The following is a 25121-nucleotide window of genomic DNA, read 5'->3' on the forward strand; positions in this document are numbered from 1 at the left end:
AATATTGTGTGAATATAAAATCAATGAGTCACAGTTGTTATAAATCAACTCGCACAAAACCAAGGTACATCACAATTTGTGGGAATATTATGGATATGAAGTGGAATAATCAAACAGCTTAGTCGTAAGTAAAGCAGGTGACAGAATTCAGTTTATTGGGGAAATACTAGGGAAATACAATCAGTCTACAAAGCAGATTGCGTACAAAACACTCACACAACCCATCCTAGAATATTGATCAAGTGTGTGTGACACATACCAAAGAGAACTAGCAGGGGATGTTGAAGCTACGAAAACAAATACAGCACATCCTGTCACCAATTTGTTTGAAACAAGGGAGAATGCAACCAGATTCTGGAAGATCTGATCTGGCAAACACTAGACTCAAATTATACCATGAAAGCCTACTTAGTAAGCTTCAGGAACTAGCATTAAATGATTAATTTAGGAATGTGCTACAGCCACCTACATAGTGATCCAACAGGAATGGCAAAGTCAAGATGTAACTAAGTACAGCATGCAATGAGGTGTATGTACAATCATTCTTCCCACAATCCATATGTAAATGGTACGGGAATAAGCATTAATGACTGGTACAATGGGAAGTGCCAGCTACCATGTGCTTAACAGAACATGAATGTGTATGCAGATTTTATGGGGACATAGATGTACAAAATGCAATTTAAAGGACCAATAAATTCACAAATGCGAGGCAAATAATTTATTATGAAATTTGGAACAGGTTTACAATGAACAGACAAGGACTGCCATTTGGCATATGACACGAAATTCCGGCATTGACTTCAGGAAATGGTGCAGCATATGGAGTGTGTTCGATATTGTTGAGGATAGTAGCTTAGATCACTGTCAAAATTTGATATTTGGTATATAACAATGACTTCTAGATCATCCGCAAAGCAAAATGTGGCTACCGTCATTCAGACTAAACTGAGCTTTGTCAGTTAAGAGAACAGTCATCCATTGATATGTAGTCTACTACATTTGTTGATATGACCTTTGCAAGCACTTCTTTTGAACATGTAAGTTATTTGTCTCATTGAATTGCCTTTGTGAAATCTGCACACAGCCCTGGTGACATCACCATAATTAGGTGTACCATAATTGGGTTTAGGTTGTGGCTCTATTCATTCGAATGCACAACATCATCAATATTGATCATTAGCATGAATCATACACAGAACATGGTTGTTCTTGGTTGATGTTTCTGTATCCTAACAAGCAGTTAAAAATAATAACCCCAGTTTAGGAACAATAAACAAGAGTGCATTTAACTTACTGCTAGCATCCATCTTAGTTTGACCTGCCTCTAATGTGACAATAGCCATCCATTGTGGTTTTGTCATTGATGCTTTGATCTTCAAGTCATTATGTATATCAATATCCACAATTTTTGGATCCTAAAATGTACATGGCAAAGGGAATTTGATATAGTTAGCCATCTCAATACCGAAATGATCTATGTGTCTGACGGGATGCACTCAGCCTCATGATACCAATTTAGTAACTACTTGAATGAAAAGTAGAGGATCTACGGTCTGAAAAGTTGAAAACAGTGCTGACCTCATGCTCCTCCATACCACATCCACATGATGTGAGATGACAGAATGAGACAGCAGCCAGTCATCATGTGGTATTCAAGGCTTGCTTAGCTTTTTTCATCATCTCAATGCTTCTCCCTCAATCTTTGAGTAATAAGTGTTGCCCTAACTACAAGCATGCAGTTATCTACCATTTTTAGGTTAGACAATTCCCTCCCTAGGCCCGACAAGACGCCTCCTGAGATGCGGCAAGGTAGGAGTAGGAAAAATGCAACAGGGAATAACAATATTAATGTGCTAATAGTAAACTGCAGGAGCGTCTATAGAAAGGTCCCAGAACTGCTCTCATTAATAAATGGAGACAGGGACAGAAAGTTGGCTGAAACCAGACATAAACAGTAATGAAATCCTAAACTCAGATTGGAATGTATACCGCAGAGACAGGCTGGGCAGTGAAGGGGGAGGCGTGTTTATAGCGATAAGAAGTGCAATAGTATCGAAGGAAATTGACGGAGATCCAAAATGTGAAATAATTTGGGTGAAGGTCATGGTTAAAGCAGGCTCAGACATGGTAATTGGATATCTCTATAGGCCCCCTGGCTCAGTAGCTGTTGTGGCTGAGCACCTGAAGGATAATTTAGAAAATATTTCGATTAGATTTCCCAACCATGTTATAGTTCTGCGTGGAGATTTTAATTTGCCGGATATAGACTGGGAGACTCAAACGTTCATAACGGGTGGCAGGGACAAAGAATCCAGCGAAACTTTTTTAAGTGCTTTATCTGAAAACTACCTTGAGCAGTTAAACAGAGAACTGACTTGTGGCAATAACATATTAGACCTTCTGGATGTATCTACATCTACATATACATCCATACTCCGCAAGCCACCTGACAGTGTGTGGTGGAGGGTACCTTGAGTACCTCTAACGGTTCTCTCTTCTATTCCAGTCTCGTATTGTTCGTGGAAAGAAGGATTGTCGGTATGCTTCTGTGTGGGCTCTAATCTCTCTTATTTTATCCTCATGGTCTCTTCGCGAGATATACGTAGGAGAGAGCAATTTACTGCTTGACTCTTCGGTGAAGGTATGTTCTCGAAACTTTAACAAAAGCCCGTACCGAGCTACAGAGCGTCTCTACTGCAGAGTCTTCCACTGGAGTGTATCTATCATCTCCGTAACACTTTTGCGATTACTAAATGATCCTGTAACGAAGCGCACTGCTCTCCGTTGGATCTTCTCTATCTCTTCTATCAACCCTATCTGGTACAGATCCCACACTGCTGAGCAGTATTCAAGCAGTGGGCGAACAAGTGTACTGTAACCTACTTCCTTTGTTTTCGGATTGCATTTCCTTAGGATTCTTCCAATGAATCTCAGCCTGGCATCTGCTTTACCGACCATCAACTTTATATGATCATTCCATTTTAAATCACTCCTAATGCGTACTCCCAGATAATTTATGGAATTAACTGCTTCCAGTTGCTGACCTGCTATTTTGTAGCTAAATAATAAGGGATCTATCTTTCTATGTATTCGCAGCACATTACACTTGTCAACATTGAGATTCAATTGCCATTCCCTGCACCATGCGTCAATGCGCTGCAGATCCTCCTGCATTTCAGTACAATTTTCCATTGTTGCAACCTCTCGATACACTACAGCATCATCTGCAAAAAGCCTCAGTGAACTTCCGATGCCATCCACCAGGTCATTTATGTATATTGTGAATAGCAACGGTCCTATGACACTCCCCTGCGGCACACCTGAAATCACTCTTACTTCTGAAGACTTCACTCCATTGACAATGACATGCTGCGTTCTGTTATCTAGGAACTCCTCAATACAATCACACAATTGGTCTGATAGTCCATATGCTCTTACTTTGTTCATTAAACGATTGTGGGGAACTGTATCGAGCACCTTGCGGAAGTCAAGAAACACGGCATCTACCTGTGAACCCGTGTCTATGGCCCTCTGAGTCTCGTGGACGAATAGCGCGAGCTGGGTTTCACACGACCGTCTTTTTCGAAACCCATGCTGATTCCTACAGAGTAGATTTCTAGTCTCCAGAAAAGTCATTATACTCAAACATAATACGTGTTCCAAAATTCTACAACTGATCGACGTTAGAGATATAGGTCTTTAGTTCTGCACATCTGTTTGACGTCCCTCCTTGAAAACGGGGATGACCTGTGCCCTTTTCCAATCCTTTGGAACGCTACGCTCTTCTAGAGACCCACGGTACACCGCTGCAAGAAGAGGGGCAAGTTCCTTCGCGTACTCTGTGCAAAATCGAACTGGTATCTCATCAGGTCCAGCGGCCTTTCCTCTTTTGAGTGATTTTAATTGTTTCTCTATCCCTCTGTAGTCTATTTCAATATCTACCATTTTGTCATCTGTGCAACAATCTAGAGAAGGAACTACAGTGCAGTCTTCCTCTGTAAAACAGCTTTGGAAAAAGACATTTAGTATTTCGGCCTTTAGTCTGTCATCCTCTGTTTCAGTACCATTTTGGTCACACAGTGTCTGAACATTTTGTTTTGATCCACCTACCCCATTGACATAAGACCAAAATGTCTTAGGATTTTCTGCCAAGTCAGTACATAGAACTTTACTTTCGAATTCATTGAAGGCCTCTCGCATAGCCCTCCTCACACTACATTTCACTTCGCGTAATTTTTGTTTGTCTGCAAGGCTTTGGCTATGTTTATGTTTGCTGTGAAGTTCCCTTTGCTTCTGCAACAGTTTTCTAACTCGGTTGTTGTACCACGGTGGCTCTTCTCCATCTCTTACGATCTTGCTTGGCACATACTCATCTAACGCATATTGTACAATGGTTTTGAACTTTGTCCACTGATCCTCAACACTATCTGTACTTGAGACAAAACTTCTGTGTTGAGCCGTCAGGTACTCTGTAATCTGCTTTTTGTCACTTTTGTTAAACAGAAAAATCTTCCTACCTTTTTTAATATTTCTATTTACGGCTGATCTCATCGATGCCATAACCGCTTTCTGATCGCTGATTCCCTGTTCTGCGTTAACTGTTTCGAATAGTTCAGGTCTGTTTGTCACCAGAAGGTCTAATATGTTATCGCCACGAGTTGGTTCTCTGTTTAACTGCTCAAGGTAGTTTTCAGATAAAGCACTTAAAAAAATTTCACTGGATTCTTTGTCCCTGCCACCCATTACGAACGTTTCAGTCTCCCAGTCTATATCCGGCAAATTAAAATCTCCACCCAGAACTATAACATGGTGGGGAAATCTAATCGAAATATTTTCCAAATTTTCCTTCAGGTGCTCTGCCACAACAGCTGCTGAGCCAGGGGGCCTATAGAGACATCCAATTACCATGTCTGAGCCTGCTTCAACCGAGACCTTCCCCCAAATCATTTCACATTTCAGATCTCTGTCAATTTCCTTCGATACTATTGCACTTCTTATCGCTATAAACACGCCTCCCCCTTCACTGTCCTGCCTCTGCGGTATACATTCCAATCTGAGTTTAGGATTTCATTACTGTTTACATCTGGTTTCAGCCAACTTTCTGTCCCTAGTACTATATGGACGTTGTGACCGTTTATTAATGAGAGCAGTTCTGGGACCTTTCTATAGACGCTCCTGCAGTTTACTATTAGCACATTAATATTGTTATTCCCTGTTTCATTTTGCCTACTCCTACCTTGCCGCGTCTCAGGAGGCGTCTTGTCGGGCCTAGGGAGGGAATTCTCTAGCCTAAAAAACCCCCATGTGCACTCCACACGCACTCCGCTACCCTTGTAGCCACTTCTGGCGTGTAGTGCGTGCCTGACCTATTCAGGGGGAACCCTACATTTCTCCACCCGATAGCGGAGGTCGAGAAATTTGCACCCCAGATCTCCGCAGAATCGTCTGAGCCTCTGGTTTAAACCTTCCACTCGGCTCCAAACCAGAGGACCGCGATCGGTTCTGGGAACGATACTACAAATAGTTAGCTCTGATTCCACCTCGCGAGCGAGGCTTTCCGCCTTCACCAATTCCACCAACCGCCTGTACGAACTGAGGATGACCTCTGAACCCAGACGGCAGGAGTCATAGGTGCCGACATGAGCAACAATTTGCAGTCGGGTGCACCCAGTGCTCTCTATCGCCGCTGGTAGGGCCTCCTCCACATCTCGGATGAGACCCTCCCAGCAAGCAGACAGAGTGAACACTGGCCTTCTTCCCCGACCTTTTCGCTACTTCCATAAGGGGCTCCATCACCCGCCTAACGTTGGAGCTCCCAATAACTAATAAACCCCTCCACCCGTGTGCCTGCTCAGACCTTGCTGAAGGAGCAGCCACATGTCCACTCACAGGCAGAGCGGGCAACGCCACACGGCCAGCCTCCACATTTACCCTCCGTCTCATAGATGTAGATGTAGATACTAACAAGGCAAATAAATTGCATCACCCCTAGTTTGCATTTATTACTTTTGTGATACACTAATGTGATAACAAAATACCCAGATTTTATGTCAACTAATTTTTGTTTTTACCGAGCGAGGTGGCGCAGTGGTTAGCACACTGGACTCACATTCGGGAGGATGACGGTTCAATCCCGCATCTGGCCATCCTGATTTAGGTTTTCCCGTATTGCCCTAAATTGCTTCAGGCAAATGCTGGGATGGTTCCTTTGAAAGGGCACAGCCGACTTCCTTCCCCATCCTTCGCTAATCTGATGAGACTAGTGACCTCGCACTTTGGTGTCTTCCCCCAAATCAATGCAACCAATCAATATTTGTTTTTCTATGTTCCTTTTGGATTTGTGACTTTTCTCTAATTTATGGAAACCAGCTTACAATTTAGAGCCTCTTTTGTAAAATAATATATCTACTCATATAGTTACCCAGAATTAGAGACTGGAGTGAAGTAAGAACACTGCTTCCTGCAGACACCAAAGTCATTTGCTTCATTTTAATAAAATTCCACAGCTGTTGCCTTGAATGATTAAAAATGTCTTTTCATGCATACAGGATTAGCTGCTGTCATTTACCATTGTTGATGGTTTTTATTAATCTACGAAGTTAACATCAAAGCACAGCATCACAGAGAGCGTATTTTCACTTTGAGGAAACAGAAGTATTGTGGTAGACAAAAGTGTTACTTACATGCTATAGTTAATATAATGTAAAATGACAGATAAAAAACCACTCACCAAGTGGTGGCAGGGGAACACACACACACAAAAGGATATAATGTTTACAAGCTTTCATAGCCAGTGGCTTCTTCTTCCGACAGAAGAGTTGAAGGGGAAGGGAGAGGGGTGAAGGAAAAGGACTGGAAAGGTTTAAGGAAAGGGGTACAGTTCAGAAAAGTCACCCAGAACCCTGGGTCAGTGGAGACCTACCGGATGGGATGAGAAGGAAAGACTGATTGTTAGGGACTGCACCGTAGGAGATGTGAAGACTTGAAGGCTCTCAGGTTTTAAAATCTCTACTTACTATAGTGATTGAAAGCATCAATATTAGTGACCCAAGAAGTTTTCAGCCAAGACAGTGGCCTTTTAAACTGAATCATTAGTCTAGTGGCTCTAAATGTAGCCACACATTCTCCACCTCACATTGTAGACTACTGCTTAAACAATTCACATTGACTGTTGCAAGTCACTTCTCTACCCTTCTATCTTTACCTACCCTAAGAGGTGCACTCTCATCACATCAATTTTGCATTCCTCTTCACTCTGTGACAATAGTTTCCACTGTGTTATATCAGTTTGAAGAACATAGATGGATAATACCGTTGTCCATTTGAAGGCCACCTTTTGAACTCTTTTCGTATCCAAGACCATGATCCATCTAAGATCATGTCTCTTTGAATTCTATACTGCGTCTAATATTGACCTTTGAGATGACATGCTACCCTTATAGTTTGCCCCAAGTAACTGAGTTATTGGGTATTTCATATTCAGTTATCTTTGACTCTCAAAGATCTTTTATGACAAAATGAGATTTTCACTCTGCAGCGGAGTGTGCGCTGATGTGAAACTTCCTGGCAGATTAAAACTGTGTGCTGGACCGAGACTCGAACTCGGGACCTTTGCCTACCATGGGCAAGTGCTCTACCAACTGAGCTACCCAAGCATGACTCACACCCCGTCCTCACATCTTTTACTTCTGCCAGTACCTCGCCTCCTACCTTCCAAACTTTACAGAAGCTCTCCTGCGAACCTTGCAGAACTAGCACTCCTGAAAGAAAGGATATTGTGGAGACATGGCTTAGCCACAGCCTGGGGGATGTTTCCAGAATGAGATTTTTCACTCTGCAGTGGAGTGTGCGCTGATATGAAACTTCCTGGCAGATTAAAACTGTGTGCCGGACTGAGACTCGAACTTGGGACCCAAGTTCGAGTCTCGGTCCGGTACACGGTTTTAATCTGCCAGGAAGTTTCATCTTTTATGACATCATTCATTCAGCACTTCCAAGGTCTATGAAATTGATATGTTGCTTAGTACCCGGCTACCATCCCAGCTCTGGCAGGAATGTGTTCACGTGTATGAGCCACATGTCCTGCCCACCAGTGTGTTCTTGCTTTGATTTTTTGGACAATATTAGGCTGCTAGATAATTTCCAAACTTGTTTGTTTCCATCTTCTTCTCCAGCCATCAGTGTCCTGTGTTGGACCAAATATTTTATTTGTCATTTTGAGCTAAAAATATTTTCTTGTCATTTGCAAATGCAGTACTCAAAGTCTCAGTTACATATAACTCCACAGTTACTATTATCAAATTATATTATTATTTTATTCACAGTTGTTATTTTTCAGCAACTGTAGTATATATTTCAGAATAAAATTTAGTCATCAGTTGCAGAGTTTATTTCACTTGACCGGTTTCAACAAATTAATTTTTCATCATAGAAACCTTGATGTTAGTGTTTCTTTTTTGTACTTAAGTTAAGCCCTGGGTGCATTTATAATCCGTTGTTCTACATACAGATTTATGTTGAGTTCGTTTGAGCAGGTATCTCAAGTTCTTTACTGCAGCAAATCTCAAATCCCTAACTTGAAATGGATCAGTCTGAGTTTTTCTTCTGAGAGTATCATCTCTTGTTTCTTTCCAGCATTTGTTTGCATCTCAACATTGCCTGTTTGTTTTGTTATTTATTTATTTCACATTCTGGTGATCAACATTGTAAATACACTGCTGGGAAAAAAATAGTACACCTGGAAAGACGTTAGTTTTCATCCAAAGGTGGCATATGTCACCTGTTGGATAGTAGATGTACAGGTAATGGTTTCAACATCATCTGCCAACAGATAGCATAGTGGCATGGCTACCAGAACGCCATCAGCATCTATCCTTTAATAGGGAATGCTCACAGCCAGAAGGCTCAGCGTGGTGCAGACGTGTGAAACAAGCAGGCAACTGTGCCCTGGAGACACACTCGTGCTTCCAACAGCCCAACTGAGTGAGTTTGAAAGAGGTAAAATGGTAGTCTTCTGAGTGACAGGAAATGGTTCTTTTGTAGAATTACCACACAGTTGGACGTGCTATGTCAGTTTGCAATGATGCTGGTATCAGTGGTCAAATGAACATTCTCACACCTGTAGATGAAGTTCTGGACATCAACACATCCCAGATGCTCACCAGAATCCTGGTATTGTAAGGGCAGCAGTGGCAGATCATACAGCTACCACAGCACCGATAAAAGAGCTTGTGAGGCCAGATGTGACAACACCAACTGTTGCAAACTGGTTATTAACAATGGGACTACGGGCACACATACCTCTAGCCCATCTTCCACTCATACCACAGCATCAATGTGCATGGCTTGACTGGTGCCACCAGAGAATCACTTGGAAGATCTGCCATGTGCCATGGTCTTCTGCGATGAAAGCAGATTCTGTCTGCATGCAAATGATGGTCGTTTGTACGTACAATATAGAACTAGTGAGTGCTGAGTTTTAGAGTGCATTCATACAAGATACACTGGTCCCACCCCACGGCTTACAGTCTGGGGTGTGGTAAGCTACAACTCTCATTCTCTTTTGGTGTTTCTGGAGGGAAGACTGATCAGTGCTCAATATGTGCAGAATGTTGTTAGATCAGTTCTTTTGCCATTCTTGCAACAGGAAGATGATGTGTTGTTCCAACAGTATAATGCTCAATCAAACACTGTCTGTGAAACTTAACGTGCTCAACAAGACGTGCAGCAATGCCCCTCACCAGCACGATCTCCAGACTTTTTTCCAATTGAGCTCATGTGGGATACGATGGGACACGAAATGACTTGGGTGACTCGTCAACAAACAACTCTTACAGAACTACAAGAACAAGTCAAGCAGGCATGGCACAGTGTATCCCAGAACAGTATTAACCATCTGTACAGTTGACTGGATGCCAGAGTCAGCACCTACATTGCTGCCCATGGAGTCTACACCACTTACTAATATGGGTGTTTCAGCATGGGTCGATACCTGGTACCTCAGAACTGCTTGTGCTATTGATCTGTAAATGTAATCATTTCGTGTACTCCATATCTACTGTTGCAAACAAAATCTTGAATGAACTGGACATCTCTAAAAGTGTTGCTACTATTACAGAAAAATGAACATTACAGATAAAAAATATTGTAGAAAATTAATCTTGTACAGAAAAGTAAATATTATTACAATAATAGACACCCTTACATCGTAGGTCTGCCAGTGGCACAGTGCCAGACCACAGAGCCGAAGCTCTCATGTTTAATTCCTGGTCAGCCCTAAGATTTTTATCTGTCATGTATCACTTATTTCACCTATGGCAATGTTTGTTAATGTAATAAATGCCTTGTTGCACAATGATTTGGAGTCCATGTTATACTATAGGTTCCTGTACAACTGGCAGGATAAGCTATTTCCAGAGGTAGAAGAAGGCAAGGGATATTAACATAGGACCATGCTTAGTTAAGCGCAGTTGTGCTGATATCATCTTTTGGGTTAATGACAGATTTACTTTCTTACGTTGCATTTTATCATCCAAGTTGGCACCTTTCCCACTTATATTCATTCCTTAGGTGATTCACTTGAGCACTGTGTTTGACAGTATTGATGAAGTAACGTGGAGGAATGGAACTGAATAGATGATGTGGAATTTTTTTATGTTAAATGTTAAAGTTTTCTGGCCGTTTTACCTTTAAATTTACCTGCTGTTTTATTTTAAGATTTTTGATCACATAAGCATAGTGCTATCAAAGATGACATTTACTCTGAGATTGTAACTCCCTCTTGATGTCTAACATCTTTTTCAATATTATATCATCTTTGATAACAATAGATACTAAAAGTCTAATTATGGCCTTGTAAGCCAAAAACTGGTTAACTGAATGAATTAGTACTGTAGAACATCCACAATAGCATCCTTGTCATGTGTCATTATGATGTTCTTCTACCGAGAAGTGATGGAAAAATAAGTTAATGTCATTCCAGAAAATTGTTTAAGAGGGCAATATTTTTAGATGATACTCGTGAGGCTTTGATGTGTGGAAAAAATTTATGTAAGTATGGCAACAAAGCACTAAAGATAAAAAATTTTTATACTTTTATAACACAATGTTTTGAAAGAATCTTGAAGAACTGAGACTAGGCACAAACTTTTTCAAGGCTCCTTTAGCTATTCAAATCAGGGCTATAAGAGATTGTTCATATTGGTGAGGTTTAAGAGAAAGAGAGACTGTTAAATATAGAACACATAAGGATTGTAAGCAGAAGAGAGAGACAACATCATGATGGCATGATCTGCTGTGGTATCAGAGCTACAATATTGTGTACCTTATTCCTGAAACTGTTTCAGTAACCTTCAGAGGGCTTTCACCCCAATCTAATAAGGCAATAGCATATGAATGTGAAAAGAAGCTGATGTTATGAAAATGAGTTAATAGAAAGCGCCACTGACTGATCAAATAAATGGCAACATATGTCTGTTGATCTGACATCTCAGAAGGGGCTTGTGTTGGGTGGGTCACAGCCAAAGGTTTTACTTTTGTATGCTAAACATACTAATTTTGTTATTATATTTTGGACTAAGTAATATCTTGAGTCTGATAAGAATAAAGAAAACGTAGCTCTTCTTTATCTCAGATGTGATTGGTAATAATTATTTAACAGAAATTTTATTGCCTGAATTCTGGTCTTTTGTACTTAGCAGGAAGTACAACATTCTGAATGCATTTATCTATAGTTGGAAGCAATCCAGAATGTACTGCTTACACCACTCTTACAAGAATGTTTAGGCTAGTCAATTTTTAATATTGTACTGTTTACAAGAAAATTGATTGCATGCTAATAATGAGCTCATTAGCCTTAACATGACATTAGTTGAGGCAATAATGTGTTGATTCATTTTAATGATGATGCCATCACATCACAATGCCAACTAATTTTCATATAAAATAATAGACTACTAGAAAATGTAGCGGAGCCATTCATTGTGAAACCTCAAAATTATTGCATCATTCAACACAAAACTGACATAAGTTGTGTCCCCCTAGCTGAAATCCTGGCTGCTTTTAGCTGCCTGGTAGCAGCTTCACAAGATATTGCTCTGTCAACATACTCTGTATTAGACATTCATCATTATTGGTCTGCACTGTGAGAACCACACAGGACTGATTTGAGTGTTGATGAACATGCTTGCAACCATTCACAAAATGAGGTACCAGCTGCCCAGGTACTTCACAGTCTGTTTTCTATAAAACATACAGAAATATTTTCATCTGGTAATCATAGTTTGTAGATGTGTGTTTTCTCTTTTAATTTAATGGTGTTCCTTGATCCTGAAAATTTAAAGAATGCAATGATAAATGAAGCTAGCAGAATTAAGTATAAAAAATTTTGTTCGACTTTATATCTTCATTTGTGCACATCATATGTACTGATTCTTTGAGATTCTCCATGTTCTTAGAATTATTATTGTGTCTTTATACATTGTCTTAATATTTGACATAATTGTTGAAAGGTGAGTACAATAAGTGCCTCCAACAAGTGCCTCCAACAAGTTTGTTGCTAAGATCAAGTTAGCAGCTTGTTTGTGGTAAATCCATTCACACCTTGTTAGGTAAATTAAGACAAGACAAAAGAATTACGTCCTTTGGAGAAAAATTCGAATTTGGGACCTTAAAAGACAATCTAGTTCACAGTTTTGGTACTACACATCTATATCATTTCTAGTAAGAACACTGACATTAACGTGTAATGCTGAATTTATGTCCAATTAAAGCTTGTATCACACATAACCATGATCATATTATTGTCATCACTATTAAATATGCAAACTTTGTCCATGGATTACTACTTTTCTATGATTTCACATGTATATATAATTTATAAACAAAAATGTAGCTCCAGATTGTGTTTACTCTCTGAAAATAGAGAAATTTTCCCTAATATGGTTAAAAAATAGGTAGTTACTTTTAAAAGTGAAAAATCTTGATTTTTTTTTTTTTTTGTGTACCTTGCTTCGGGTCCCACCACGGTGGAGTTTGAATAATCACTGCTTTGGAGCTGCATCCTGGGCTACTACAGTTGACTGTAATCCAGGTCTCCTTTTATATGTGTGTGGTGGCTTGGATGTATCTGATTAATAGGAGATTAGACCTCCGTACGTAAACAGAGCCAAGATCAGCAGCTATAGAGGACTATCCAATTACCCAGCTGGATAAGCAACTGGATCTATTACTGAAAGCCAGGCATTTATATAGGCCAGTGTACTCCTATCAGTGTAGTGGTTGAGGTAGAAGCAGATTACTGATACAGCAGAACATTAAGCCTGAAGCTTGTGAAGTGCTTGTGCCATGTCAGCTGTGAGAATAATCCTTTGGATGATAGAATTATACAATTCACAATAGCAGTGTTAAATCCTCTTTGCAATGTTAGAGCAATCTGACATCTTTGTTGTATTAATATATATGTACAGTAGAGTTTGCAAACATAAAATGCAAGAAAGGTATTCAGTGGACGAAAGTGATCCACAAAATGTGAAAATATACAAAATAACATTTCTTCCCTAATTAGTATAATGTTCTGTAAAAATCTGAGTAATTTGAAGTAGTAGTAACATGTCACTTTCTGTTATTAACAGGATTATACTGGTTCTCCAAAATAAAAGTTTTTAGGATGTTGGAATTACAGCTAGAATTCAGAAGAGTTGCTCTAACATACTACACCACATTATAAGCACCACTAACACAGATAATTATTTTAGAGATGTGAAAATAGGCCATTATTAAAACTCTTATAAGAAAGACAACATTAAATATGTAAGTAACTGTTATCCAATTTGATTACTGTGAATTTTCTTCTCAAAACATTTTTAAAAAGTTGTCTACTCAAGAGCAGAAACAATTTAGTATGTGCACTATGAGTTCTAGAAAGGGTTGTCAACTGGGAAGTTAGTTAGTTAGTTTCATGTTCCATGGGTCATTTTGCACGATAAATCATAATGATGCAGAATGAGTCATTTTACATTTACACCAAAAATAAATTTGCACTTATGGTTACTTGCTGAAAATTTTAGTGTTTTTTTTTCCATTTCTACATTTACTTGCAAAATATTACAAGTCTTAATCAGTAAAATGTCACCTGTTGATATTTTTGTGATCTTTCAAAGGAATTTAATTGTGCAGTCCATGATCATCTTTCAGAAAAGCTTAAATTTTATGGAATTTATGGTATTACAAACAATTGGTTTGAAATAGATACACGGGAGGAAATGCAAAAAAATGTTAGTAAACAACTGAAAAAGTTACAGGAAAGAAGAAAATTCAGTGACTAAGGAGAAATCATGAATGGTGCCCCACGGAATTCAGTCCAATCATTCATATATGTGAATGACATCTCACTTGGCATAAATCAACCAGAGTTGATATTTTTCTATGCTGACACAATTTTTAGAATTAATCCTCTTAGAGAAACAACAGAAGAAATTGTTAATAATGTTTTAAAGAAGCATGTGAACAGAAGTCTTCGAATAGGGTGGAAAGCTCCAAACTTTCTGATGTGCATAGTGATGAAAATATGCACAAGCTTTTTAGAAATGAATAAGTCGACTTCTTGACATATTTAGCACATTTGTACTCATTAGCACAACAGTGAACACAGAGAATAATACAGGATGTCAATTATGAACTGCCTGCCATCAATGGCAATGATGTGATGCAAGTGAATAGTGAAATTCCGTATGACCTGCTGAGGTGTCGGAAAATTGATGCTGTTGATGACTTCCTGAATGGCTGTTTTCAGCTCAGCAATGGTTTTGGTGTTATTGCTGTACAAGTTGTCTTTAATGTAGCTCCACAAAAAGGAGTCACATGTGTTCAGATCTGGAGAATATGGCGGTCAATTGAGGCCCATGCCATTGGCCTCTGGGTACCCCAGAGCCAGAATGCTGTCCCAAAAGTGCTCCTCCAGGACATAAAACTCTCTCCTCCTTCAATGGGGTCAACCTTCATCTTACATGAACCACATCTTATCAAGATCAGGGTCATTTTGGATAATGGGGATGAAATCATCTCCCAAAAGCTTCACGTACCATTCGGTAGTCACCATGCCATCAAGAAATATTGTGCCAATTATTCTGTGACTGAGCACTGCGCACCACACAGTTCATCATTGAGGGTGAAAAGACTTCTCAATTGCAAAATGCAGATTCTTAGTCCCCCAAATGTTCCAATTTTGCTTATTGATGAACCCATCCAAATGAAACAGGGCTTCATTGCTAAAATCAAACAATGCATGTGCATGCTAATGCTCATCATGCCCTGCGATCAATGGTGCAGTTTGAACATCCTAATGCAAACCATTCAGAAGTTACGGCATTTTTATTTCTTATAGTTCAGCAATTGTCACCATGTATGTGATGTTTACTTACGGTCATCTTGTAATCATATCTTCAAAGAAGTAGGCATTAAAATCACAAGGTTCAGGTTTGTATACACTAATGAAATTCAATGTAAATAATCCACCACATTTTTTTTAAATGTCCATGGCTATGACACTAGAGGAAAAGATGACCTTCAGTAGTAAAGCTGTCAGTGGTGAAGAACAATGTGCTGTATGTAGTCACAAATTACCCAGTAATATACATGTATGAGAGATGGGAAAGCAGATTTTAAGTATACACTGAATTCCATTCCCCAGAAGATAATATACTCTGTAGTCAAAATTTTAATTAAAATTATGATATGTATAGTATAAAAGACAATCATTTTCACTGTGGACCCTGAGTTCATCACCACTTTAATTTGAATTGGTCCATAATTATACATAATGTGATTTTGCTCTTTGAGTCTTCTTAAAGTGCTTTGTTAGTTTATATAACAACAAAAACAATCAATTTTTGACATTATAATGTAATTGGATGGATAAAAAAATCTACCCATCAAGTTGTGGCAGAACATGTACGTAAAAAAGGCTACAACTATGCAAAACTAATCCCTGGCAGCACAAAGGATGTCACACAACTAGTTAATAGGCTAGAGTCTCACTTGTTATTGGAATTAACCAGAAAAAGCGCACCACCAACTAAGAATGGCCATGCACCACCACCCACCAGTTGAGAATGAGCTATCAATCTGTCAATCCTTCTGGTTTCACACGACATCCTTCATGCTTTCAGCATTTATTTTGGCATAATTATAACCATTTTTCATGTGTGTGTTCTGCTGCTGCTGCTTGGTCATTAGTTGATATGTTTTATCATGCATTATGTTTAATTCATATTCTATATTGTTCATATGAGTAGCCCAGCTGCAAAAGCAACTAAGTCAGTTTTAAAAGATTTTTGGGAAAAGTCGAAAAGTGTTGCCTTGCTCTCACAGCAACTTTACAATGGTGATTAATGTCTGAAAAAAAAGGGAAAAAGACTGTAGAAACCAAATAATAAATGTCTCTATAATCCTACATTAACCCATTATTAGTATTTTTATGTAAAAATTTGCACTTAGCCCGTTTTACAACCTAATGGGCCAGTTAACCGCTTCTGCAGCTGCATCGGCGACCATGATGGGATGCAGTTGGTTGCAAAACTGGCCGAAAAATTAAGTCTGGTGTTTATCTGGCTACGTCGGTAAGAATGATAAACTACAGTAGTATACTAAAATAATGCGAAAGGAAGAAAATTAAATGAACAAAGTGCTGAAATGCTGTTTCATTTTAAATATTTAAGAAGATTGAAACCTTTACATAAAAAAAAAACTAAACATGAAGGTACAATTTTAATATTACTCAGATTTAATCACTGAATCCAATCTTAACACCTGTCATGAAAGTGAGAAATCTTTGGAAACAAATCTTGGGTAAATGAAATATTACAAAGCAACAATCACAAGGTAAAATGAGGTATACAGTGTGTAAGCTATGTTTGGGGAATTGTCGTCATTTAAGAGCTCAAAGTCAAGTCCTTCATCCTCACCGTTTCGACATTCATCTGTTTCCATGATCTTCTGCTGCTCAAAAACATCAGTGTAGAATTTTAACTTTTCCTCCTTGGGTCATGTCTCTCTCCACTGTAGTGCTAAGAGCCGCTTGATGTCCATAATTTTAGCTTTTTTCAGTGGGAGGCCTTTTGGAATCCCCTCAGGGAGAGTTTCTTTCATGATATGTTTGCCTCTTTTAAGAATAGATTTCGGCTCTCCACTTTCAAAATTGAAGAATGCTTCTCCTTGCACAAGACATAATTTTCTGTATGTTGTCTTTGTGATGATAATTCTCTTTGACTTTTGAAACTGGAAGTGCCATGATCCAGGAGCTTTGCAGTCATCTGACCCCAAATGTATCACTGTGGCAAATTTTTCCATTATACTGACGTATACTGCTGGGTTTTTGATTATGCTCAGTTTTGAAAATTTTCTCTCCATGTTTCCAAAAACTTTATCAGAGGTATAAAAGAATGACTGACAATTGAGAACCACGCTTCAATGCTCTCTACGTGTACTGGAGCAGCATACAGGAACCAGTACATCAACATCCCAATCATTGTTGTATTCTTGTTTTGTCCACTGCATCCATCTGAAAAGAGATGTAGTTTGGTGACACCATGCAAATTGGTGTTCAGCAGTTGATAATGAAAAGGTGACGCAGTCTGATTCGACCACTTTGCAATTTCATTCTCCAGCCAAACATACGAGGTTACATTGTCTTTCATCTGGCCACTCGAAGAGGAACCTCGGCCAACCTTGAAATTATATAAGTGTCTGGAATAATAAGCCGCCTGCTCTGGGACTCTGGGAAGGACTAAATTTTTCTGGCAGTCATAACTTAAAATTAGTTGACCTTTGATGTCTTCCTTCAGTCTATCATAAAAAACATTGCTCCGAACTTTGTGAGTTGTAAGCTGTTGTTCCAAATTTTTCTATTCCAATGGCTGATTTTCCAAGGAAATCATGCTTTGTAGGGACGAGCATGTAGAGCATGTGTCAATATAAGGTGCTCCGAAGCAATTATTGCAGAATGTTGTCCAGTAGTAGTCATACTTTATGTCCAGATCAAGATGTTTGTCACAGAACATTTCCCACATTATTTTCACATTTAATTCAGTGGGCAAATATTGGCGATGTAGCATTTTTCCTCTAGAATAGTGACTTTCCATCAGCTTGAATTGTTCAGTGTGTCTGACAACTGCATTTTTCCTATCTTCATACAACTTCGTTCTTCTGTCACTTCCTCTTCTTTCAGCAGTTGCAGGTGAGGAATAGTTCATTATACTCTGACAAATTTTGTTGAGTCTCATTTTTTTTTTTTTTTTATCTGAAAAATCCCCATGAAAGCCGCTCTGCAAACCCTGATGTTTATAGAAACTCTTTCACGTTTTTTTGGGAGCACAAACTTCATATATAAGTGCTTTCTTGATACTTTGTCTCCTGTAAGCTTAGATGTTCGAGGAGATAACACAGTGACATGCTGTTGAATGTAGTTGCTCTGCCATTCTCGATTATTTTGTTTGTAAAATTTTTGATGGATCTGTCTTACTTCCCGCATAGTGAGTTCTTTACATTTCAGCTTTCCAGGAGGATGTTTACAGTTTGGCATCTGTGGAAACTCTTTTGGTTGGTACCTACAGATAGTAGTTTTATGTCAATGCAATGAGAAGTTCAATGTTTTTATTTTCAAGTACATTGAATTTACAAGAAATATGTTCCAGAAAAGGTTAGGTAATGTTGCTAGATCATTAATTCCAACCAAATTAAACCTATAATGAATATTTGAATATTACTACAAACAGTGGTCTTCCTTACCTCTTCCTTTTCTCAATGTTTCGTTTCCATTGCTGTAAATTCAGTTTTCTCGTCCTAGAAGTAGAGTTTCTTGTAGCATCTTCCCTCTCACCATTAATGCTAATCTCAGCTCTATTGTCATTGGGTTCATCGAAATGTACTCCAACAGTAGAAATTTTCTCTTCATTATCCTTGTCCATTTCAAACTGTGCTACAATAAAACTGCCTACAAAGTCATTTTAATATACACAGTGGAACGAGTGTGCTGATAGGTCTTTTTATCATATAACAATGCCTTCTTGCACTTTCCTTCCTACAACATAGCAATAGAAGCAAAAACATACGATAACCTACCCAGTACTGATAACCCAAACATTTTAGTCACATGTTGCTGAAAATCGGAACTTTTAAAAAGTGTTACTGTAGTAACCGCAACCAACAGCGGGAACACCTTGGACTGCAGATCGGAGCTGCCAGGCGGGGAAGCCGCCGGCGGTGGAGCACGCACCACCAGGATAAACACAGGACGAGTCGGACGACAGACCAACGACAACTGACAACAACTGACCATGATCGACTATGAGCGACACAACAAGGAAGAGATAAACAACGGAGGCTTGTGGAAACCACAACACCAAACGTAAATCCACTCAGAACCAGAGCCAGGCAAATGTCAACAACGAGCAACGACCAGAACGCAGTACCGCCAAGACAGGAACAAAATCCAGAGTGAGTACCAGACTGACTGGACTAGGGCAGAGCGGGTCCCTATATGCGAAACCGGAGGGAGCGGCTATTGGCCACTGTCTGCATGTGGCTTAGCGGTGGTGCCCTCGCTGCACGAGAGCCGCTGCGCAAAATAGCCGCCGCGGAGGTGGAGCCCTCTATGGGCTGACCACGTCCATTTGTTCTGCCGCGTGTTCGACTTCCGTGGCGGAAGGTACTAGAGTTACATGTGACAAGACGATATGTCTGGTTCTGCAACCCATCTCACAAGAAGTTAAATCCACTAAGATAGAAAATGAATCTGCAAGCAAGATCATTTAGGCAAGACTTAGTATCAACAATGGGCGTAAACCTGTAACTGCAACCTTTTGTTGGCTGACAGAGTAACGCCCAGCCATTATCCCATTAAGACTGTGCCACTTTTGCAACTGAATAGGATTTGGTCGCTTTTGCAACCTTATGCGTAGAAAGCATAGCTGCCTTTGCATCCGCATGCAATTTTTTCACCTCATTCTAAAATACTTAGAACTGTTTTTGAAGCCTGATCGATACATTATTACATAGAGCGTGAAAACCTGTGCCAGAAAGTGCCTCTAACTCAATTTCCGATTTTTGGTCACTTAGTCACTTTCACAACTGGGCTACTCATATAATGATCCCAACTCTTTAATTGCATTCCTGGTTTCTCTCTCATGAGTATTCAGTTTTATCTTCCTCTGTGTTTGTTATGAGTATGGCAAATTTGTCATTCCAAATTGACAGTCCTTTTTACATTTCTCTTTTGTACTGTGAGATTAAAACTTTTCTGATTACATTCTTTAATTTTTTCTGGTCAGTTTCAACATCAAGTACTGTTGCTCTGTGTTCTGTTTTCGTATCTGATCACTGACAGTATAATCTTTGTGTACCAGACTGTCACAGGAGGTTTATCTTGACAGTCTGTGGAAAATAGTCACTGCACACCTCCCTTTTAAAGGAAAATTTATTTAAGTTATTACTGTAAAGTGGTCAGAGGAAATGTCATAACTTCTGTACATCTTAGAGCCTTGAACTATGGAACTTTATTACTGTTATTAGGTAATCTGTAATGTACTTATGAAGTGCACAATTTTACATTTATGAACATTCAAAGAAACTTGTCAGTCTCTGTGCCACTTTGAAATCTTCTCAAGATGTAACTGGATATTTGTGGTATTTATTTCAGGTAGTACTTCATTTTACAAAACTGGATCATCAGCAAAAAGTCCATCAGGTCATTAATATACAATGTGAATAGAAAATATATGATTATGCTGCCCTGAGATATGTATGAAGTTATTTCTACAACTGTTCATTCTCCATACAAGGAAACATACTGCATCCTCACTACCAAGAAATCATCACTCCAGTCATTTGATATGCCATATGATCATACTTATGTTATGGGATTGAGTCAAATGCTTTTTGGAAGTCAAGCAATACTGCATATATCTGACTACTGATCTATAGCCTCCAGGATGTCTTGTGAGAAAAGGGAGAGTTGGGTTTCACATAAATGATGTTCACAGAACCCATGCAGTTTGTCATGGAAGAGGGTATTATGTTTGAAATACCTAATTATGTTTAATCTCAGAATATGTTCCAGTATTCTGCAACAGATGGGTGTCAAAGATATTGGACAATAATTTTGTGGATAACTCCTGCTACTCTTGCTTGTAGATATGTGTGAACAGTGCTTTTTTCTAACCAGTGGTCACAGTTATCTTGTTCCAAAGATTAAGATATTATATTATATTAAGAGAGGAATTAACTCAGCTACAAAATTTGTATAGATTCTGAGAGGGTTTCCATCAGGCTCTTCCTCCTTGTTCTATTTTATTCATTTCACATATTTATGAATGCCACTGACAGTTATACCTATATCACTCATTTTTGCAGTGGTGTAAGTATTAAATTAGTGCTCTGCTGATAGATCTGTCTTTGTACAGAACATCTGAAAACATGAAACTTCCTGGCAGATTAAAACTGTGTGCCCGACCGAGACTCGAACTCGGGACCTTTGCAAAGGTCCCGAGTTCGAGTCTCGGTCGGGCACACAGTTTTAATCTGCCAGGAAGTTTCATATCAGCGCACACTCCGCTGCAGAGTGAAAATCTCATTCTGGATCTGAAAACATATTTCTATTTTTGCTCTGCTATTCTCAGTTTCAATTCCTGTGTCATCAATGAGTGTCTGGACACCAACTTTGATACTAATAACAGCTGTAACATATGACAAGAATGTATTTGGGTTAGAGGGAAGTCTTTCAGTAACTTTCTTTTACAGTATACATCTAAGATTTTACACATTACTCTTTTCACAGCCAAATGCATTTCATTTAGTATCTCTCTAGCTATACCTCTGTGCCCTGTTTAACATATATTGTGCAGTAGTTGCTCTTTTTTGTAAGTTTTTCACAGAGACTGTATGTCCTGGTGGGTCCCTCCCATCATAAACTGTTCTAATAGTTGAGTTGAGTCATCAGTAGTCATATAAACAAGACTGGGAATGTTGCTAGCTTTTGAACAAATCCTTCTTCAGAGCTATAGAGTAAATATATATAACTACACACTCATACAATCGAGGTATATCAACAACACCTGTTTTCAGCTGAGGGTTTCAATTAATTATCATTTGTTCTAATAGCTACTACATATCTATCCAGTATTTGGTAAACTATTCTTTTAACTTGAGCTTCAGTTCCCTACATGTCACTGCCCAGAACTAAATGCTTCACATTTTTCATTGAGATATGACATTACTTCATTTTTACGTAGTTTACTGACAATGTATTTTTTTTCTGATTGTTTTATTTTCCCATGATTATTGATACCCGATTCAATGTGGACATCCTCAAAGAATTCCAGCCTATTTGGTGCCATGACTTATTATACCCAGCACTTTATAAGACTGTTAAGTTTGTCAGTTGATTGTTGAATGATTCAGGTCTCCTCCAAAGATAATGGTATGTTTGGAGAACATATGTATTAGCCAGCTGATATTATCTCTGAAGTTTTTCATTACATTTGGGCGTTACTCTGTCAGCCAACAAAAGGTTGCAGTTACAGGTTTACGCCCATCGTTGATACTAAGTCTTGCCTAAATGATCTTGCTTGCAGATTCATTTTCTGTCTTAGTGGATTTAACTTCTTGTGAGATGGGTCTACATCAGTCCCAATAGCATTAAGTGTGAATTTTACAAAAATCAACCATGAAAACATAAGCTCGAGTGTGTAGCATGACCTTTTCATTGTACTGGTGACTGAATGTTTAAGACAATGAAGTATGTGTTTCATGTTGCAATGTATAGGTCAGAAGTGGTATTACACACTTTTTTTTCAGTGATGGTAGTTTTTAACTTTGTACTAAGTGTTTCTGACACTAGAATAATAAAAATATTTATAATTTAAAGAGTAAAGATAACAATTTACCAAACAGGTGATGAGTTGAGTCATCAGTAGTCATATAAACAAGATTGGGAATGTTGCTAGCTTTTGAACAAATACTTCTTCAGAGCTGTAGAGTAAATACATATAACTACAAACTCATACAATTGTATGGCTACATTGTCCCAGCTGATGACACTGTGCAGCACTGCAGCATGACTGGGGTCAGGGGTAGTATCAGGTATGGGGGATAGGGGGGGGGGGGGGTAGCAGCTGGAGAATGGGAGAGAGGATTATGGAAGGCTGGATTGATGGATAGGAGTGGGAAGCAGAAAATGCACAGGATAAGAATATGGCACCAGTGACCTCGTTTCGACCACAGACATCAGCAGTTGTCACGGTGCACAATGATGTGGTAGAGTTGTTTGGGAGGGAGAGATGGAATAGAGGAGAAGGGAGACTGTTGAGAAGAGGATGTGAGTGCAGTACATGTGAATTTAGAGTCATGGAGCAGGGATGGAGGTGGGCAAGGAGCAAGGGCTACTGGAGATGAGGTCAGCAGAATTACGGGCTTCAAGGATGTAGTCAATCTATGTAGGTAAGAGAAACTTGTTTTGACAGGAAGGATCCAAATGGCATGGGTTGTGAAGCAGCCACTGAAATTGGGCACAGCAGTGGATTCTGCTTGTTCTATGGAGAACACACTGTTGAGCACAACATGTTTCAGTACAAAAATAACAGCATGTGCAATTATTACACTGTGGTTGTATGAGAAATGAAAACTGCACTGGTGCACTGTCCTGGTGAGTTGCAGTTCAGAAGAGAAATTTCATGGTCAGTTTCTATGCAGTGTCATATTCATGAGAGTATCACTCAATGAATCTTTGAAACTAATTGCTGAGAAATTTGAGAAGGATTTAACAGATCTCTTTTGCCATGTTCTTCTGTCAGCTTCATCACTTTTTGGTGAGACAGCCTGTTAGTTCCAGTAATTTCCAACTTACTTGGAGCTAACACATTCCTTTTGGTATGTTGATGATATATTTGTAGTCTGGACAAGTGAGATGGAGAACTTCACGAATGTCTTCAGCACTGATGTATTATGAAATTCACAATGGATTTAGACTAGAGGATAAGCTACCTTGTTTTGACACTCTGGTTAAGAGAAGAGCAAATGGATCCATCAGCAACTATGACAACAGTGAGTCCATTTGTAGTAACTTCCATCTTCATAACACAAGCCATTACCCCCCTTCACAGAGGATTCTGCAGACAATACTCCACAGAGCATATATACATTGTCTCATAAACAAAGCCTTGAGGAAGAACTGTGACACCTCAGATAGAGAGATAGATAGATAGATAGAGAGAGAGAGAGAGAGGTGTGTGTTTCATAGGTATTCAGAACAGCAAATTACTCATGTACTTGTTGCATCACAGTCCAACAGCACCTGCAGAAGAAACCAGTAAGAAAAAGCCATGCCACATAACTGCCATGGGTAGATTTAGAGATACTTGAAAAATATGGTGTCCAGTGTTTAATAAACCTCTAACAAAATTAAATTTTCTGTCACATTGTGTTACAACCAATTTAGGCCACAAAAATGAGGTGTAGCTGGCATATTGTGACATTTAGTAGGCTGCTAGAGTACCAATGATCCCTAGTCATAAAGAGACCAGCTATCACTATTTGGGAAAATCTCATAGAGACAGTGACCATCTTCCATATTTTGCATTATTGTTGTGTTTTATCTATAGGGAATAATTTGGAGTATTCCATCATGAATCATGATGGCACGTAGCTTGCAGGGAATTGTATGAGTTCTTCTTGTTGTTGTGGTCTTCAGTTTGATGCATCTTTCCTTGATAGTCCATCCTGTGTAATCTGATCTACCCATCTAATCTTCAGCATTCTTCTGCAACACCACTTTTCAAAAGCTTTTATTTTCTTCTTGTTGTACTATTTACTGCACACATTTTACTTCTGTATAGTGCTACACTTCAGACAAATGCTTTCAGAAAATAGTTCTTCTGCTTAAATTTATATGTTTATAACATATTTCTCTTTCTCAGAAAAACTTCTCTTGATATTACAAGTCTGCAAGGACATTGTTAATAAAAACTTAGATTCACTGAAAAAAGGATATATGATCCTCTACTTTAGCAATGATACTACTCAGTTGAAGATTTCATTAAGTATGAACTGAATATTTGGGAAGGATGTTG

General features: G+C 38.9%; 1 protein-coding gene across 1 annotated transcript in view; it reads right to left on the reverse strand.

Moving 5' to 3' along the window:
• LOC126252775 (opsin, ultraviolet-sensitive) overlaps nt 1-13206 on the reverse strand; it is an 87966-nt gene extending 74760 nt beyond the window's left edge. The window contains exon 1 of the mRNA XM_049953704.1: nt 13008-13206. Coding sequence (XP_049809661.1) covers nt 13008-13063 — 56 coding nt within the window. The 5' untranslated portion in view covers nt 13064-13206. The remainder of the gene's footprint in view (nt 1-13007) is intronic.
• Between the last annotated feature and the right edge of the window lie 11915 nt (nt 13207-25121).

Source organism: Schistocerca nitens, chromosome 4 (assembly GCF_023898315.1).
Source record: "Schistocerca nitens isolate TAMUIC-IGC-003100 chromosome 4, iqSchNite1.1, whole genome shotgun sequence".
Lineage (NCBI taxonomy): Eukaryota > Metazoa > Arthropoda > Insecta > Orthoptera > Acrididae > Schistocerca > Schistocerca nitens.